Raw genomic sequence first — 18,386 nt, forward strand, 5'->3', positions numbered from 1 at the left:
GCAGCACCATGATGTGCTAGCAGAGTCAGGGTTCCCGCTAACGCTGTCGGCCTGGTACATTTACCTCGTCAGTTTTCTCTCAGACTCTAATAAGCACAACTGGGAAATTAATGTCTGATGGCTGTACGCGTGGCCATAATTAATTGCCAAGTGTCCCTTTTCAGTCTACTATATTTTAGTCTCTTCTGTTCCATCCCTTGAATTTCTTCGGAACCCGAAGGAAGACAGGTTTGTCACTGGCCATGCCGCCGACCCACCAAATTCCCGATGGCTAGAGGGGTGGGTTCTGCTTCCATAGTCTCTCTCTCCTTATAAAATGTGCTCACCCACTACTCTAAGGCCCAGCTGCAATTAGTATAAAAATATTATTCAAATCAACAATTAGTCCAAGGGTTCAGAAAGGAGCCAAGAGAGTGACTAAAGGATTAGAAAACCTGCCAGCTACTGCCAGACTCCAAGAGCTCCATCTCTTTATCTTAGGAAAGAGAAAGCGAACATGACTTGAGCTCATTCTGTAAGTACCTACATGGGAAATAAATATTTGATAACAGGCTCTTTAATCTAGGAGACAAAGGTCTAACAAGATCCTATTGCTGGAAGTTGAAGCTAGATAAATTCAGGCTGGAAATAAGGCACACATTTTTAATAGTGAGGGTCATTAACTATAGGAACAACTTACCAAGGATCATGGTGGATTCCCCATTACGGGCAATTTTTAAATCAAGACAGGACGTTTGTCTAAAAGCTCTGCTTTATTTCACAGCTATTGGACTTGAAACAGGAATTAATTCAGGGCAGTGCAGTGGCCTGTGCTATGCAGGAGGTCTGACTAGATGATCAAAATGGTTCCTTCTAACCTTAATCTCTGAAAAACCACACACACCTCTACATCCCTAATACTCTCTCCCACTACAACCTTCTCCCCACCGCTCTCTACCCAAGAACGGCCTGGGAGAAGCGAGAGGCTTTCCAGGTCAACCAACAAGGGAAGTGAATTCTAGAGCGGAGGCTGCAGCACCAAGAACACCCTGACTAACGTCTCGTGTTAAAACCAGGGCGGTGTTAGGGTGATCTCCAGTAACTGTGCTACGTTGGGACTTACAGATGTACAGCAGGTAAGGCCAGAAGAGACTTAGTGATCATCTCGCTGGACCCATACAAGAGAGGCCATCATATCTCACCCAGTGATCCTGCACTGAGTACAATTACTGGTGGGAAGTTAATGGACAACCGCTGAATCCATTTTACCCAAAAGGTTTAAACCCCATGAAGCTTGGACCTGGCCAGTGGCAGCTAACTGAGACCTGATTATTGTTTCTTCTCATGTCTCCCACTTCCCCAAGTCTAACAATAAATAAAGTTCATCTTGTTGGAAAAATCCCCCGTACCTGACCCAGCACAGCACCAACAAATACCATGCTCTGGGTTAAGCATTTTGCTTCACTGCCTTTGTGAATTAGCCATCCACCCTTCTCCTCTTTTCCTGCCCCACGAAGCCCTTGCATGAAGGGCGCCATACAATATGTAATACTTGTACAGAGGTTAGCTCCAGAAATGTGAGGTTAGGTCTAATTCCAGGCACTCTTCCCAGTTCTTTTCCAAATATTAGTCACAACAGGAAATATTTTATTTTCACTTTAGATATCGCAAATAGGGCCCCTTTTATTTAAAACAAAACTAGAGATTTTGTAAAAATTAAACATAAGATAAGGGAATAATTTTAACTTTATAAAAGATTTTGAAACATTTGTTGAGTCATAGAATCATGTAATCACAGAATATCAGGGTTGGAAGGGACCTCGGGAGGTATCTAGTCCAATCCCCTGCTCAAAGCAGGACCAATCCCCAACTAAATCATCCCAACCAGGGCTTTGTCAAGCCTACCCTTAAAAACCTTTAAGGAAGGAGACTCCACCACCTCCCTAGGTAACCCATTCCAGTGCTTCACCACCCTCCTAGTGAAATAGTGTTTCCTAATATCCAACCTAGACCTCCCCCACGGCAATTTGAGACCATTGCTTGTCTTGTTCTGAGTCAAGTTATACTCATTTAGAAAAAGCAATTGTTTTGATCTTCGTTAGACAAACTGTCTGAGAAAGGAGTTCTCTATCTTAAAATGAAAATTTTGGTTTCCACATTGTTACACGCCATGGCCTCTTCAGTAAAATAAGGGTTTGAACCCGTCACTCAGGGAAGGACCATCATTTACAGGGGGCTTCCCAGTGCATCAATAAAAGTCTACAAGAGCTCTGGAAATACGAAAGCCCAGAACCACAGGCCTCACTTGAGAGAAATCCAGTGATAAGGTGTCGCACAACTGAGAAATCGGACCAAGAATATTGTTCCATAAGATCCCACTGTAGAAAGAGTGGTGTCTAGCGGCCCCTTTAGATTGCACGGCTTAGAGACATTCCGAGTTCTTTGAAATATGGACCTGCTGATCACCATTCCGCCATTTATCATGGATACGACAGTGGAGTCATCGACTCATTTCAGTCATTGAGCTTTTATTTCCTATGAATCTGGTGCTCAAGAAAAGTCCCCGGAGAACAGGGGGAGCAGCATTATAAGTTGAACTACACCACTGCTCTGCGCCATTCCATTCGGGTTCTCTTATCACCCTGAGCACCTTCTGGTTGGGCTTTGAGTGATGTGACTAGCATCTGTCACCTGTCCTCTGTCTTGTCCTCTCCCAGCAGGAGACCTGCGTGCAGAATGGAATGTTGTGCTTCTGTAGGGTTGGGTTGGGTTTTTTTGTGCATGTTGCCAAGTGTTTAGGTTAGAGAAAGCCAAGTCAGAGACATCGGCCTTGCAGGTCCTTGCCTGAACTGTAGCTCTAGGAGGTTAAGAAAAAATAAGTCTAGTCTTTTGTCCTTGGCCCATTCTGCTGTGACTAGGGGAGGAAATAGCGCCAAGTGTGATTTCTGCGACATGGACACCTGTCCACCAGGCCCAGGCCCTCTCGTTCATTTCACATAAGGGACCATGGAACATGTTATGTGGCAGGGACATGTTCAACAGCACACCTGGACTTTCAGCGCGTTAGCTGCCAGGCAGTGACAGCAAAACATTTCCAGATTCATCTTTTTGGTGCTGTTGAGAAAACAGTGAAAGGACAAAAGTGCAAAGCTCTAAACTGAGAAATCCCCTCCGCGTGCAGACGGGCTGGTTCTGCTCCTAACACTGGTGTAAATGAAGTGTAACTGCTCTAAAGTCAATGGACTTACATCGGTGTAAAACGGCTCTGAGATCAGAATCAAGCCCTGTTGGGTGAATTCAATGCAGTGACTACCTGTTTTGTTTCCCATGGGGCGGTTTGCAGGAGGATTTGATGGGGTCTCAACAAGCCTAGACAGACACTAAGTGTCTTAGTGCACCTCACCATGTGACTGCCCACCCACTGCAGTCAATGGCAGCACACAAGCTCTGATCCGCACTGCGGGCTGCTGCGATCCCTGGGAGCGCTGGGCAGGGACAAAGGGCAGAGTGGACACCAGGGGCCTGCAGTGTGGCTTGGAGAGGAGAATTCCGACTTCGGGTGGAATTCAGGCCTTAGGGGAAATGCTTTGGGACCTTCATTTTTTCTGCGCACTCACCGTTGAAATCAGTCAGTTTCTGAAGGTTCTCTCCCAGCTCCGCAGTGACCGTCAGTGCCTGCTTCACTTTGAGGTTGGTTTCCCTATAATAAAAGCATGAGTCAAACTCCTACATGACTAGTCACTCTTCTGTTCCTGGAGCTGTTTTCATTCATTAGGATCCAGATGGAGCTTGCAGGGTCTGCAGGCTGCATCTCCTTATTAAGAGTCAAATCAGGACCATTTTTACATGGCCACAAAGGGAATATAGTCCTTTGCCACTGTATAAACTGGTTCTGCACCAAGTCAGCTGATCCTGTGGAACGCTGGGCCAGGTGCAGAAGAGGATCAGAGGGCTCTGGTCTCACGCCATCACTGCAAAGCGTCGAGCCAGACACGTGAGCTCTCTGAGCAGCCCTCTGTCCCACTAAGTTCTTACATCACAATCATCCCTGTGGTATCTGAGCACTTCTGTGGGTTCTGGACCCTCTGTCACTGTACTCTGGGGCCTGCAGAAGTTCCTGCAACCCTGGGGCAGCCAGGTAGGGGAGGGTGCTCTCCCACGGACCTCGGAGAAGCACAGCAACGTTCAGTGCCCCTGACATTATCCCCGAGATCTGACATGGGAAGAGTCCCAGCCCGTCTCTGGGCAGCAGGAGAGCTTGGAGGGCTACGCAGGTTCTATGCAGCCTTCTCTGAGGTATAGCATTCTCTCGGGTCTTGCTTAGGCCTCTGCGCCCACAAAGCCAGGCCAAACTCCACTCCTGAGGCTGGCTCCATGCCACCAAGAACTGGTAGCACAGAATCTGGCCCCACAGATGAGGGTGGCACCACCTTTTCGCAGCTAACAGGAATCGAGTGTGGCCCTCAGACTTGTGGCAAGCTGGCCATGGTGCAGAGTGATGGAATACAATGGGTCACTAGGGTGATGCTGGGAGCGGTTGATGTTCACATAGACAGAAAAGTGGCTGAGAAGAAAAGTCGGGGTGAACATAAAAACCACCGAGCTGTTCCTGCTGATGTGAGGTATTCCAGGAACACGCATTGTCAATGATCAAGGAGTGCTACCAGAACTGCCAGCATGAGTAAAACGGGCCAAGGCCTCTGCATGTGAGGCACCTGCCTTTGTTGGGATACTGCTGGGGAAGCAGCCATTGGTACTCTGCTCAAGACACTTCCCAGAAGATCACTCGTTATGGGCAACTGATTGGAACAAAAGCTGCCTCCCTCCTCAGAGAGCTGTTCAGAGGAGGAAGCAGTGGCCTGGGCTGTGGAGCACAATCTTTACCCAGGGCAAGTTTAAGGCAAACAATTATGCCTCCACCTCGTGCTCAAATGCATAACAGGAAAGTGAAATGAGATGTGACCCTTTGGGAACCACAGGATCGGTGCATGGGCAGGAGAACGTGCCACAGGCGGAGCTGACATGCAGTGTTCTCAGATAGAAAAGAGAAGATGCTTATATTGGAGTGGTGCTGAAAGAGCATTTTACTGTAGGGTTAGAAAACACCATCACCCTACACTTGCTGTGTGCAGCCAGGGTCACGGGTCTCCTGGCAGGAACAATCAATGCTCTGTGGATTCATCTCTGGACTAGGCAGCATTGAGAACACAGAAACAGCTGGGCCTCACAATGTCAGGATTCACCATGCAAAAATTAGCCTGGTGTTTGCAGCCCCAGGGCCAGGCTCACTTACCCATCCAGTTCAGCCGTCTCGATGTACGTCAGGCTGTGCGGCTCACTGCTTGAGAGTAGCAGTAAATCTGCCTGAACACAAATAAAACCAGGGCGGTATGAGCTTACACAGCCACAGAAAAACCGCCCCAGTGACGTTACCTTGAGATCTCAGGACAGAAGACACAATTAACCAACAAGTTCAACTGACTTCTGTGAATGGAAAAGCTCGGAGCCAGTTAGCGTCAGTAGTGAATAACTTGTTTATTTGTCTGAGGAGTAGTTCCAGAGAGTCACAGCGCACGTGGCTACAACAAACTGCACTCACCGTCACAAAGTTGTTGTTCTCTAGTTTTATGATGTCTCCCACTTGGATATGCATCCATTTATCGTCCTTCAATCTGCAAGAGAAAGTTCCCTTTAAATAGCCTCAGAGTGTAGAGCGCTCCGACCCCAGGAGAGTCAGCGGTGCTCTTGAAGCCCGTTCATCAGTAGTATTTGGACTTGATGGTGAGCTGTCAGGGGCAGGGACTGTCATTCTGTTCCGTGTCTGTCCAACCCGTAGCACAAAGGGGCGCGGGTCCAGGACAGGCTCCTAGCCACTACCAATATATATCAATAATAAATGGGAGAGGTTCACACACACGTGCGGTTGAGAAGTAGGCTCCATAATATAAACATGGCACCTGTGCCTAATCTACTAACAGACATTGACTTTTCCTTCTCTTCTGCTACAAATCCAAAATCTAGGTGGGGTCCTGGGGAAGAGATTCCCTCTACATTTTAAGCAGATACCACTAAAATTACTTGGAAATTAGCCCAATTACTTAAGTTGTCTAAGTCCCCTAAAGAAGATCAGACGGTGCAAAGGCAGCTCTGACCCTGTAGGTCTAGCTGTCAAAAAGGGCAGCAACCCAGCTACGAAAGTTGCACATGCACTGATTCCGATCCGTGCTGTTCATGGCCTTTTTTAATGCACAAAGCAAGATGTCCAGGCATCCAGCTACCTGTCTGGTACCTCCAGGTTGCATGAACAAATCAAAATTTCTGCATATGCAAAAACTTACGAGGTGAAAAATTGCCCGAATAGTTTTACAGGCAGCATTGGGTACGTGTCCCCACAGATCATATGGACCTGATCTGGGTCTCCGTGAAGTCATTAGTAAAACTCCATTGGAGTTCAATGATAGCAATCCTGGAACCTGTGGCCTCCGGCCGTTTGAAGTGAATTATGCACTTTGCTATATAAACGTATGTGTTCAGTGGGGATGGTAGTGACAGTGTGACTGGTTTCAGATTTACTGGAGTGAAAATGCTAACAACCACCACAAATCACTGGTTCCCAGCTTTATTTCATGGTTCGTATCATTTGGTGGTGTTTGTACACTACACTGGTCTCTACAGGATGGTGAAAAACCTAGGACGACCAAGCACTTCACCCTTGTCACCAGATAAGAGCAGTTGGGTCTTCATGGAACAGTGAGTACAGAACTCATCTACTTGCCACAAAAGCCCAGCACCCTACCACTTGAGCAAAAGGAAAATCATTGCTAGCAGTAAAGTGCCCATGACACACAGTTGAACAGTTTTGATTCCATCCAATAGATGGCAGTGGTGTGTGTTTGTTTCTTGTAGTTGTTAATTTAACATCAGAAGTCTTTGCTGATTATGTCTAGTTCTGTCTGCTCAGAAATTAACAAGACAAATACATTTGACACAAGGGAATGCAGCCACATCTGGGGTCTCTGGGATATTTTGTAAAATAATCGGTCATTGGCATCTCCTATTTAAAATCTACAACCCAACTTTTTCTGTGTGGGCTGATGGCTTTAGTGCCTGCACTGACAAAGTGACACCACCTTTTGCTACTCATTAACCAGATACGTTAACCAAACAATAGCACACAGCACTGTGAACAACGAACTTTCCTGGGATGTTTGTCATGCTACTTGAACTGAAGCCTGCATAGTGAAATCTAGCTGTCATACGCGTGGGCGGGCATGAAGGAACAAGACTGTAGGGAACCAGAGCACACTTTGGGATCCCACAAGGTAAAATAATACTTTAAAACAAAGCTGCCATAATCTCCAGTGGAAGTAGAATGCACGCAATAGAATGTGCATGGTAGGGAGCTTTAATAGTCACATTTGATGAATCTGTCAGACATTTTGATTTTTTTGTAGAAGCGTCTCCTGGAGATAAACCTTCAGCCAAAATTTCCGTAAAGAAATAAGATTTACCTGCCATTAATCAGCACCTGGACGGGACGGTTATTGACATGATTGTCACTTTTGTGTCGATTCTGAAAAACGTACAAGTTGATCAGGGTGTTAGAAGAAACTTCACAGAAACCAAGTGTGTGTGATCAGAGGAGAATCCCCTTCAGGATTTCTGCCTAGCTGGGGCAATGCTAAGGGCATAAATGCAAGGACAGAATAGTGCCATAAGTTTTTCTATGCTCTTAACCCTCCTGTTTATGGGAAACTTCGCTCAGTTAAATCAGAAATCAAGATGACTCTGAAAGACAGAAGAGGGGAAACACCCATACCCATTACCAGGGCCAACCCTGCACAGGGGCTGCTTCCCTTGACCCCTGCACTTTCAGAGAACCAGTGTTTTTGGGTGCTCGCCATCAATATGCACCCATGGGCCAAAGACTCCATTCCACCCCTCTGGGGGTCTCTCCACCCAGCATTTTAGGCCAAATCGTCAAGTCCATGTTTAACTCTGGCAGCATCTGGTGCAGAGGGCTGGCTGGGACAGAGACTGACAGGCAAGCAGGGTCCTGGTATGGAAGGGCCCACTCTGAGGAGAAAGAGACAGGTGGGCCCTGGTGTATCATTTAACCCGGAGTCCCACAAAACCCCAGGCTGGCCTTGACTGCCAGTTATTCAGATAAGGTGCTTGGAGGAATCCATTTATCTGCTGCTACATGAAATGGCCATAAGGATTTTGGGTGCGTCCCCTATTTTTTAAGAGGGCTCTTCACTGCCCATATTGCAGAATGAGATTTCGTTCGGTCTTGTTCAGAACTGCACCGACCCCTCGTGGCAGGGCCGGCTCCAGGGCACCAGCTTCTCAAGCAGGTGCTTGGGGCGGCCGCTCCGGAGAGGGGCGGCAGGTCCAGGTATTCGGCGGCAATTCGGCGGACGGTCCCTCACTCCTCCTGGGAGTGAAGGACCTCCCGCCGAATTGCCGCCGCAGATCGCGATCGCGGCTTTTTTTGTTTGTTTGTTTTTTGTTTTGGCTGCTTGGGGCGGCCAAACCCCCGGAGCCGGCCCTGCCTCGTGGGACTGGACTCAATGACCAGAGTTGTTAGATGGAGCTCAGAAAACCACGTGCCAACACACATGCAATGGGCTTTTGGAAAGCACTCAGCAACAGGTCTCACTCCGCTCCCCTTGCAGCCAATAGGACTTTTACCACCAACTCCAGCAGGAACAGAGGTAGGCTAATGCCGAGCACCTTGGAACAATCCAACCCAACTTCCCCCCACAACGTGCTTTCCTAGCGGAGCTCTGCAGTGGGGTCTAAGGTGCTGAGCCAAGATTTTCCAGCACGGGTGCCTGAGACCAGACTCCTCAACCGGTATTCAGTGGCCGGATTTTCAGAACTGCTGCGCCCTCCACAGTTCCCCTGGAAGTCAGCGGGAGCTGTTGGTGCTCAGGACTTCTGAAAATCTAGCTACTTATTTAGGTGATTCAACAGGATGTTGGGGCCTGACTGCAGCGCCCCATACTGGCCATAGACAAACTCTGCAACCACCCCCCTCCGGCTGTAGTGACTGACAGTGTTTCCCTTTGATCAGGGCACTGGGGCATCACGGCACACTCTGAACTAAGGGTTGGCAATCCAATCATCTTACAAAATCATCGATGGCATCCTTGACGCCCGACACGGTCAGCACCAGCACCAGCGGCACCACTGTTGTAAACCAAGACAAGGAGGAAACCTGAGGAATGAGCTGCAGGAGAAGAAAAGCTGGGGTTTAAAACCTTTACAGCCAACGTAGCAAACAAGTAAATAGACTGAAACAAAACACTGGATCCTAGGGAGGCTGCTAAAAGCTTTTACTCTGCATACAAATCAGAGAGCGAGAGACGGAAATTCTGCGCGATCTTTTACACACAAACCTGCAAAGGAAAACCGTCCTTTGTGTAAAAAGGGGTCGGGGGGCCTTGGGAAAGGGAGGGGGTTTATTTCCTTCTGGCTTTTTACATTAGAAATATCAAGTCCCTTTTGTGGAGAACTCCGGCACGGACATGTGGAGGCTGGGGGTGGTGGCTCTCTCAATAGGCTGAACGTGGCCTGCATTTCCCCCACTCCTTCATTGTGAAGAATGGGGGGAGGTTTAGCCCTGGCCCACACTTAAGAGTTAAACTGATCTGACTCGGTGTGGGAGGGGAGATTTATTTCACTGGTAAAATCCAAGTGTGGACATAGTTACAGTGGTGTAAACGTGACTTTTCCCGGTATAATTATTCCCCTTCCCATACGGGACTAGCACCCCTGGCATAAGCACCTTTATACTAAGATAACTTTCCACGCTAGGGGGTGGTGTCGTTTATCGATACCGGTTACAGCAGTACAAATTTCTAGCACAGAAAAGCCCTCAGGATGGGAGAGATGCAGCTTGGGATGCCATGTTCTGCTCCACTGTCCTATTCCAAGTCCTACAAATATCACCCAAGTCCTCTGAGTAAAAGAAAAAGGGGCAAGGAGCTGATCTTTGTAGGAGGCGGTGATGGGCAAACGGGGGGAAAACTGAAAGGTACCAGCCCAATAGCCGTTTCTCTGAGCCCATCTTGATCAAGGCAATAGAAAAGCACAAACAGTTTTTATTTACGGTTGCCCTTTAATGGTTCAGGAAAAGACGCTGCTGACGAGTATAAAGGGACCTATCTGATCAATCTTATCTATAGATTAAAGACCAACAGCCACAGTGTCATATACCAGTAACAAGGCTGTAGTTGTGGCTGAGGAGGCACTTTTACTATAAATCTGGGTTTTAGGTTCTTATGATTTCCTGAAAAATGTCCCTGTGAGCGGATATTTCCCAGGGTCGCTCTCAGCACATAGGGGAGGTTTTAAAGTTTAGTCAAATTCTGTTTAGTCATTTCTGAGATGTCTGAGCGTGGCAAAGGTGATTCTAACAGGGTAATGTGCCAGGCAGGTAATGTGCTTGGATGACTCTAAAAAGACAAACTAAAAACATCAAACTTGCCTTAGAATCAGTCCTCCGTGAGGGCCATGCTCTTTGATACCGGGGTTAAGAGACGTGGTTTAAAAATGACAAAGTACATGACTTTTATCATTGTTTGAGCAAAGTACAAAGGAGCAGAGATGCCGATATAGGCTGGTGAGATATGCTCAGTTTTAGGGCAGAGACACACGTTAGTTTCAGAAATGGGCAAACTCCAACCCAGAGCCCCGTCTGAGCCTTGGAGTTCTACACTGGTGCCTTCTGCGGTCACCTCCTTTATTAGAGCCTATGTGCCCCAGCATGCAATCCCACCCCCTGCTCTGAGCACACAGCAGCCATCTGCTCCGTTCTGTGGACAGTGATGGCAAGCTCCTTGCTCCGTCTCACGGAAATGTTAATGTTTGCAAAGTCAGCTCTCTTCCAGGCTCTCCGTTTATGCAGTTGGTAGATGGGACGTTGCACGCTATATGATTTTATGAAAATATGCTGATGAGTGTGAACATAATGTAACTAAAATATGCTTCATGCAAAAGGTCTCTTTACAAAGCTCATAATCTACGGAGTGTGGTCATCCTATTTGTATAAATGTACCACTCTTGTATCAGAAACCAAAATATGAAACATAACTCTGAGGGCCTATTGTAATTATGCAAACTATGTGGGCCATTAATGGTGGTTTGGAATCTTGATGGCTCCCATTAACCAAGTCAATTGTCTGTAGATGGCTCTGTTTTACCTGTAAGTCTTCCTGTATACGTGTGTGCTGGCAAGTGGGCAATGAAGTCTTGCAGTGACATGTGATCATGTCACCTGAACTGGAATCCATCTTTAACCTGGTGCTTTTCCCATTCAGAAGGAGGGGTGGGAACCCAGAGAGGGACAAAGGATTCCCGCCTTATGCAAAAGATATATAAGGGGGTGGAACAGAACAAAGAGAGGGCCATCATGAGAAATCCCCTAACTACCACCTGAGCTGGAAGAAGGCCAGTACCAGGGGAAAGGATTGTGCCCAGACTAGGAAGGCGTCCAGTCTGCGAAAGAAACTTATTGAAATGGCTCTGAGGGTGAGATTTTATCTGTATTCAGTTTTATTACTGTATTAGGCTTAGACTTGTGTGTTTTATTTAATTTGACTTTGTAATTCACTTTGTTCTGTCTGTTACTACTTGGAACCCCTTAAATTCTACTTTCTGTATTTAATAAAATCACTTTTTATTTATTAATTAACCTAGAGTATGTATTAATACCTGGGGGGGGAGGGCAAACAGCTGTGCATATCTCTCTATCAGTGTTATAGAGGGCGAACAATTTATGAGTAAAACTGATTTATTTGGGGTTTGGACCCCATTGGGAGTTGGGCATCTGAGTGTTAAAGACAGGAACGCTTCTTAAATTGCTTTCATTTAAGTCTGCAGCTTTGGGGCACGTGGTTCAGACCCTGGGTCTGTGTTGGAGCCGACTGGCGTGTCTGGCTCAACAAGACGGGGTGCTGGGGTCCCGAGCTGGCAGGGAAAGCAGGGGTAGAAATAGTCTTGGCCCATCAGTTGGCAGCCCCAAGGGGGTTTCTGTGATCCAACCCGTCACAGTAGATACCAGCAGTTTGTCTTTGAATAAGATTGATAAGGACAGGTTTCACTAGGTGCTGCAGGAGGAAACCATCCGAGGAACCCAACAGCAGTCAGCAGCACTTACCTGTAGAACGGGAGATGAAAACCAGGCACAACATCTTGTAAACATTAACTAAAACTTCCCTTCCCTGGGATCAAGCCAGCGTGTCTAACAGGCACTCCCGCCAGAGAGGAACTAGGCCACATTTGCCAGACCTCGGCAGAACAAGTTTCCTTTCTTGCCCTGTTTTATGTCTCTGCTTTTGGGTTTTAATAAGATGCTAATTCACATTATGGGCACAGCTAGTGCCTTATTCCAAGTCAACCCACAGCCAGGCTCTGGGAAGAGGCCAGATAGTCTGTTAAAAAGGAGAGTGAATTCATACCTGCAGAATCAGCAGGAACAAAAAATAGGCATTGGCTATTCGCTGAAACTGCTCAAACAGGTTGAGAGGCAGGAAAGTGAAGAAATTGTATTTCGACGTTTTAATTGAATTGTTCTGTGGAAACAAAAAGCAAACAGACGGATGGTAAAACAGGAAAAGAAATTGCAGCACAACCCATTTCAGCACTGTTTGACTGGTTTAAATTTAGCAATAACATTGTTCACAGCAGCCACTCAAAAACATTTCCTTTTCCCCGAGTCACTCACACTGAATTCTGATAAACAGACGGAATTCTTTCGGGAACCAGTGAAATTACTGTAAGTGTATCACACTGCAGCTCCAGGTATGTATGTCTGTCTGTCTCTGTCTCTCTCTCTCTCACACACACACACGTGCACGCACACACTTTCCTGTATTATGGGAGATACATTTATATTCTCTTTGTAACTGGCACACAGTGAAGATTTTACCGGTTTTTGTTTGTTTCTGATAGCATCCACAATATGCTAGGTGCTTTCCAAACAGGGATCAGCTGCTATCCTGCAGGGCTCCAAATGTAGACAGACAGACAGACAGCAGGCTGGGAGGCAGACCTCGAAAGGGAGGCAGGAGTACAACTGAGGGGTAGTGGGTTCGAGGTGTTTGGCCATCTCATAGCAATATAGGGTTAATGCAGTGTTAAAAATACAGAAGCTCTATAAACTATCCATAATTATCCTCAGCTTTGTCAGCATAGGTCAGCTGGATCCCTTCTAGGCATCACGGCAGGAGTGAGTCTTTAGGAGGGATGTGAATGAGGAGAGGGCCTTGTAATTTCGCTCAACGAGAGAGTTTCATGCTCAGGTGCCATGGGAGAGGGGCCGCAGTGGCATGTTATCGGGGGAAGGAGACTGGCACTGCTGGCAGAGCGGAAGGACAATGCAAGGCCAGGGTAGGGGTAATGCAGAACTGGAAAAAGCCAAATGAACTGAAGGTTGCCAGGCTCTGTAGCATAAGTTCACTACCAAGCTCAGAAGTCCCTGGGGCACTGCACAGACCGGTCCACGGAGTCACTTGCTAGTGACATGCTGATGCAGACACCAATACGACCTTCATTCCGACTTTGCACATTTATTTCATACAGTGGTATCTGGATTTGTTCGTTACCATAACGGGGCCCTGCAGGTTTACCAAGCGCCACTTCATTAGCCACTTAAACCGCTCGTAACTCGAGGATCTGAAAAGGCTCCTGGATCTGAGGCATCTACACAGATGGTTCTGATAGGTACTTACGCAGCCATCCAATAATCCAGCGAGACAGCGTTCTCCTGGCAACTTGCAATTGTTATTGCCCTGGGCTTGCATCTCCCGTTTCCATCTTCTCTCTTTTAATTACAGGCCTTCCATACAATCGCCATTCCTACCTCTAACCTCGTCAAACTAGAGAAGGCCCAAGCTACTTAGTACAGATCTTGGTTTGCGTTTCCTCAAAGCTTCAGGGAGTTCTGACCCAGTGCTCTGATAAAATCCCAGTTGGGATCCAGAGATGAACTTCCCCGAAGTCTGAGGGGTTCCGGGTGAGATCCATCTCTGCTCCTCATCACACTATGCTACATAGTGCCAGCTGTCAGTGCACCCTGCACCTTGCTGGGCAGCCAGGGAGGTGGTAACCAAAACAACATCTGTCACCGTTTCCATAGCTCAGGCGTTATCTCACCGGGATGGAGAAGATCAAGCAGCTCCCCATTGTCTGGGCCCTGCCAGTGAGAAAGACCAGACCCGCATGCTCGGCATCTCCCCAGTGAACTTTACTGTAGTGCAGGTGTTCTTTTAAAGAAGACAGCCCGACGTGCTCTGGGTGAGGGTGTTGGTGGACCACATTCAGGGGATGAGTCAGACAGAACACCAGGTAGTGGCGATCCTCTATCGAAGCATGAACAGACACACTGGGAAAGGCCAGTGAGATGGAGCCAATGGGGGCTTGTCTGCACCAAGCACAGGTGTGAGAGAAGACTCAACCATGAGGGGATAGGGAGGGACAAGAAGGCCCAGAAGTCGTTTCCTTGGTCTGGGGAAACACTTTATGCAATGGGCTTCCAAGCAGAAGTACAGTGGCTTCCCCCTTGCTGTGGTTTAAAGGCTGCCCTGGATTTTCTTTTCATGTGATTTTTTTTCTTGGCAAAAAGTGTCTGAGCCCTGGAGACTGAAGTCTTCTCAAACAGGTTAGTACCGGCAGCATGAGCTCAAGGTCACTCCAAGGCATCGGAACCCTGCTCTGGAGAGGTCCCCTCTAAGGATGTCTCCATGGCCCATTCAGACCTTGGATTCTCAGCAGAGAAGCCAGCCAGGGGGCCAGTAATGGTGGCTGTGATGCGCACGTCTCTCTGCTAGAAGGTGTACCGGCTCCACCAGTATGGGCAATTGAACAGATGTTGCACAGAAACAGCTTTTAGACAGTGACAAGCAGGGATGGATTTGAATGGTGCATATAGCTCCTTATAGCATAGTTGTTTCTAAGGTGAACCAAAGGGCACTGTCAATTGCTCACTAATCCAGTCCTGTGCACACGGCATCCCCTTGGGAAGTGTCTATCGGCATGGCAGTGGGTCAGGGTCACCACACTGGCGTGGTGGTGGATAATGCCATTTCAGTTCTCCATGTCCAGACACAAAAACAGGAGCAACTCTCTTCTGCAGGAGCTCGATTTTCCATCCTATTGTACAAGCCAATCTAAAGTGCTCGAGCAGAGCAGAGATGAAACCCTTCCTTCATGGAAATCGAGGACACATCTCCCGCCCAGCAGCTCATGGCTGCACTCCACGAAGTCGGAGAAATGTTTCTCTTTTTGTTTTCTTTAAACAGTGCTGTATGTCTCTTGCCATCAGGCAGCTGTCTGTGAGCAAGGCACGATGGGGATTCATGTTCCCCATCACAAGATCAAAATGTTACCATTTTTAGGCTACCGTTAAGGCTGGCTTGTTAATTCAAAGTGCATCATTTCTAGGTTATATGCATAAATGGGCGCCCTCCACATCACAGGGCCTGAAGTAATGGAATAACATCACCCCCATCATACACTATGATTAAATGACCTGCCCAAGGTCACACAATGAGGCTGTGGCAGAGCTGGGAATAGGTTATCTTGAGTGCCAGTCCTGAACCTTCACCGCGGACGCATCTTTCCTCGGGCCCCCAGTGGCATTCACATCAGCCTCTAGAGAGGTCCCTTACCCACATGTCTGGCCAATATCATCGACAGTCACTTCCACCTACAAAGGAGACAACAGGGGCCCCAAACTCAAGAAGACAGTATTGAGAACTGGGAACTGGCTTCAGCTGTCAGCAGCCTTTAGTGGGAATCATGTACATTATGGGAAAATCTGCTTCAAGGATACTCAAATTAAATTAAAATGGATTTGGCACCAGAAATCTCAGAGGCGAGATGGGAAGTGAGCAGGAGTGATTTCTTTCAATTCCTGTATTCGAGTCCTATTTGTAAATTACGCCAAGAAAATCACAAGTGAACCAGAGCCATTCATTCCATTTCTTAGTACCCTCAGGCAACTAAACACCCAGGTCATGTGACAGGCACCAAATGCTGGCCTGCAAGAATGTTTCCATCTGGGATTTTTTGCAAGCTGGTTCACGATCAATACATTGTTTATTGCACGTCACCCTTTGGTACATAGGAGAACTGTGCATCAGACTTAGGACGTGAAGGCATAAATATCTGATCTCATTGGCTGTCCTGGAATGGACAGAGTGAACCTTGATTTGCATTATCAGTTAAATGTGCTATTGCTGCAATTAAGAGTTTACTTGTTATTAGGCAATTTAAGTAAACAGATACACACCCAGCGCCACATGGCACCGTGGCTCGTTTTCCAAGGTCTGTCTGGTAGAGGTGTTGTTACTAAAGGTTCTTCGTATTGCCTTGGTCTGTTAATTCTGCAATGTTCACATGTGGAGACTTTATTCTTTATGGCCTTGTTGATGCTTGACCATCACATTTACTGGTTGGCCTGTTCGCGGCATTTAGCTAATCCTCGATGTGCTTCATGGATGAGGTTTAGGATTTCTTCTTTCATTTTATTTGGAATTACGATGCTAATGCCTTTAATCATGAGTCCATTTGATTCACTTGATTGTCCATGCTCTGCAAAGGAGTCTATTGTCACTTCCTTATTGCCCTTGAGTTACTTGGGCCAGCCGCCCCAATGTAACTTAGACTTTCCTGAAGTTGTGTGTCTGTCAAGGTTGCTTTTTGTAACTGGAGTAGTCTCCTTCCTGATACTGGTCTGTACGCGTCCACAGCATCCACGTACACCTTTACATCATCTTTGAGCTCACAGAGTGCATGATGCTGGGGTCTGTGACAGAGTGTCTGCTACTGCCAGAATGTTCCCAGGAACATACGGAGCAATTGGGTTAAATCATATTAACCTTAGCAATGGATGCTGGCATCTCAGCAGTGCTCGGTTCAGGTCTTCTCTGTTAATGAGGGTTACACGTGATTTATGGTCTGTTAACAGTGTAAATGAATCATGGCCACACACAGATATCCGTAAAAGTTCTCACATGTCCATACACTTGCCAGGCATTCCTTCTCAATCTGTACATATCGTTTTTCTGCTTCTGGGAGTGAGTGAGTGAGAGCAAAATGCAGCTGGATTCCCCTCTGAGCCATGTTGTTGGAACAAGACACCAGATCTGCTTGCATCTGCACCAACCGTTGTGGGTTTGTTCACATCATAGTAGTTGAGAACAGGAGCTGTTGAGATAATTTCTTTTACCATTTTAAGGCAATTTATTGATTTGGCCCCCAGAGTCAAAGTGTGTTGGACTTTAACAGTTCATGCAGTGGTTTTGTTTGTGTAGAACGGTCTTGTAGGTATCGACCACGGTAATTTACCACCCCCAGGATACACCTCAGTTCTGGTACGTTAGTTGGTACATTCAATTCTCAAATTGCTTTTACTTTCTCAAGGCTAGGACTGATTCCACCTGTTTATTGTCTGTTCCAAAAAATTCAATTTGGGGTAGGTGGAAAACACATTTTTCCTTGTTTACCTTCAGTCCAGACTGACTGATTGGGCTTAGGGCTTCATTGAGAGTTTTGCTGTGTTCTTCCATCAAAGGTCCATATATCAAAATGCTGTCCATAAAAACTACAACTCCATTTGTGTTTGTTAACAGTTCTGCCATCCTTCTCTGGAAACTTTCAGGTGCAGTGGTCATCCCAAAAGATGATCTTCACAAGCAAAACTTCCCAAAGGGTGTCTTAAATATAGTCAGTTTAGCACTTTCTTTGATTAAAGAATTGGAGAATACTGTAGTTCCTTTCACCTTGGGGAGGAAGCCGTCCAGTGTTGGGAGGAGATATTTTTCTCTCACAACTGCTTCATTAACTCTTTTAAGATCCACACAGATTCATATTTTTCCATTTTTCTTTGTAGCTGGTACCACTGGGGCACACCTTGCTTTTGGCTCAGAGATTTTCTCAGTTATGCCAATCTGCTCCATGTTCTTTAACTCAGTCTCCACTCTATGACGTAATGGGATAGGAATCCTGCGAGGTGTATGTACGCTGTATGATTCGGCATTGTCCCTGAAGGTGATTTGTACTGGATCTCCTTTCAAAATCCCAATTTCACCAAATATTCCATCAAGTTCTTCTACCTTTCTCACTAGGCCCATCATGGCTGCCACACTGAGGCTGAGAAGGCTTTTGGTCCGTGGTCCTTTGATCGTGTATATTCAATGCAAAGCTTTTGTCTTTATTTCTGTGGTGAACTGACCCACGCAGTTCAAAATCCCTCCAAGGCCAGTCAGAGCCAGTCAGGTGACTTCTGCTCTGGGAGGGGTTGAAGGTGATTGTAAGTCCCTTCTGAGATGACTGTGACATCAGCTCCTGAGTCAATTTTAACATTAATCATCTTGCCATGAATATTCAGTTTCACT

The 18,386-nt window shown here is 46.8% G+C and overlaps 1 protein-coding gene across 3 annotated transcripts in view; it reads right to left on the minus strand.

Annotated features, from left to right (window-relative positions):
• Nucleotides 1–18,386, minus strand: part of LOC117878866 (phospholipid-transporting ATPase ID-like) — a 121,313-nt gene that overhangs the window by 55,201 nt on the left and 47,726 nt on the right. For all 3 annotated transcript variants that reach the window (XM_034773493.1, XM_034773492.1, XM_034773494.1), the window contains exons 4-9: nt 12,447–12,560; nt 9,116–9,214; nt 7,491–7,552; nt 5,579–5,651; nt 5,273–5,343; nt 3,597–3,679 (exon numbers count right to left, since the gene is read on the minus strand). In XM_034773493.1, coding sequence (XP_034629384.1) covers nt 3,597–3,679; nt 5,273–5,343; nt 5,579–5,651; nt 7,491–7,552; nt 9,116–9,214; nt 12,447–12,560 — 502 coding nt within the window. The remainder of the gene's footprint in view (nt 1–3,596; nt 3,680–5,272; nt 5,344–5,578; nt 5,652–7,490; nt 7,553–9,115; nt 9,215–12,446; nt 12,561–18,386) is intronic.

Source organism: Trachemys scripta, chromosome 6 (assembly GCF_013100865.1).
Source record: "Trachemys scripta elegans isolate TJP31775 chromosome 6, CAS_Tse_1.0, whole genome shotgun sequence".
NCBI classification, from domain to species: Eukaryota; Metazoa; Chordata; order Testudines; family Emydidae; genus Trachemys; species Trachemys scripta.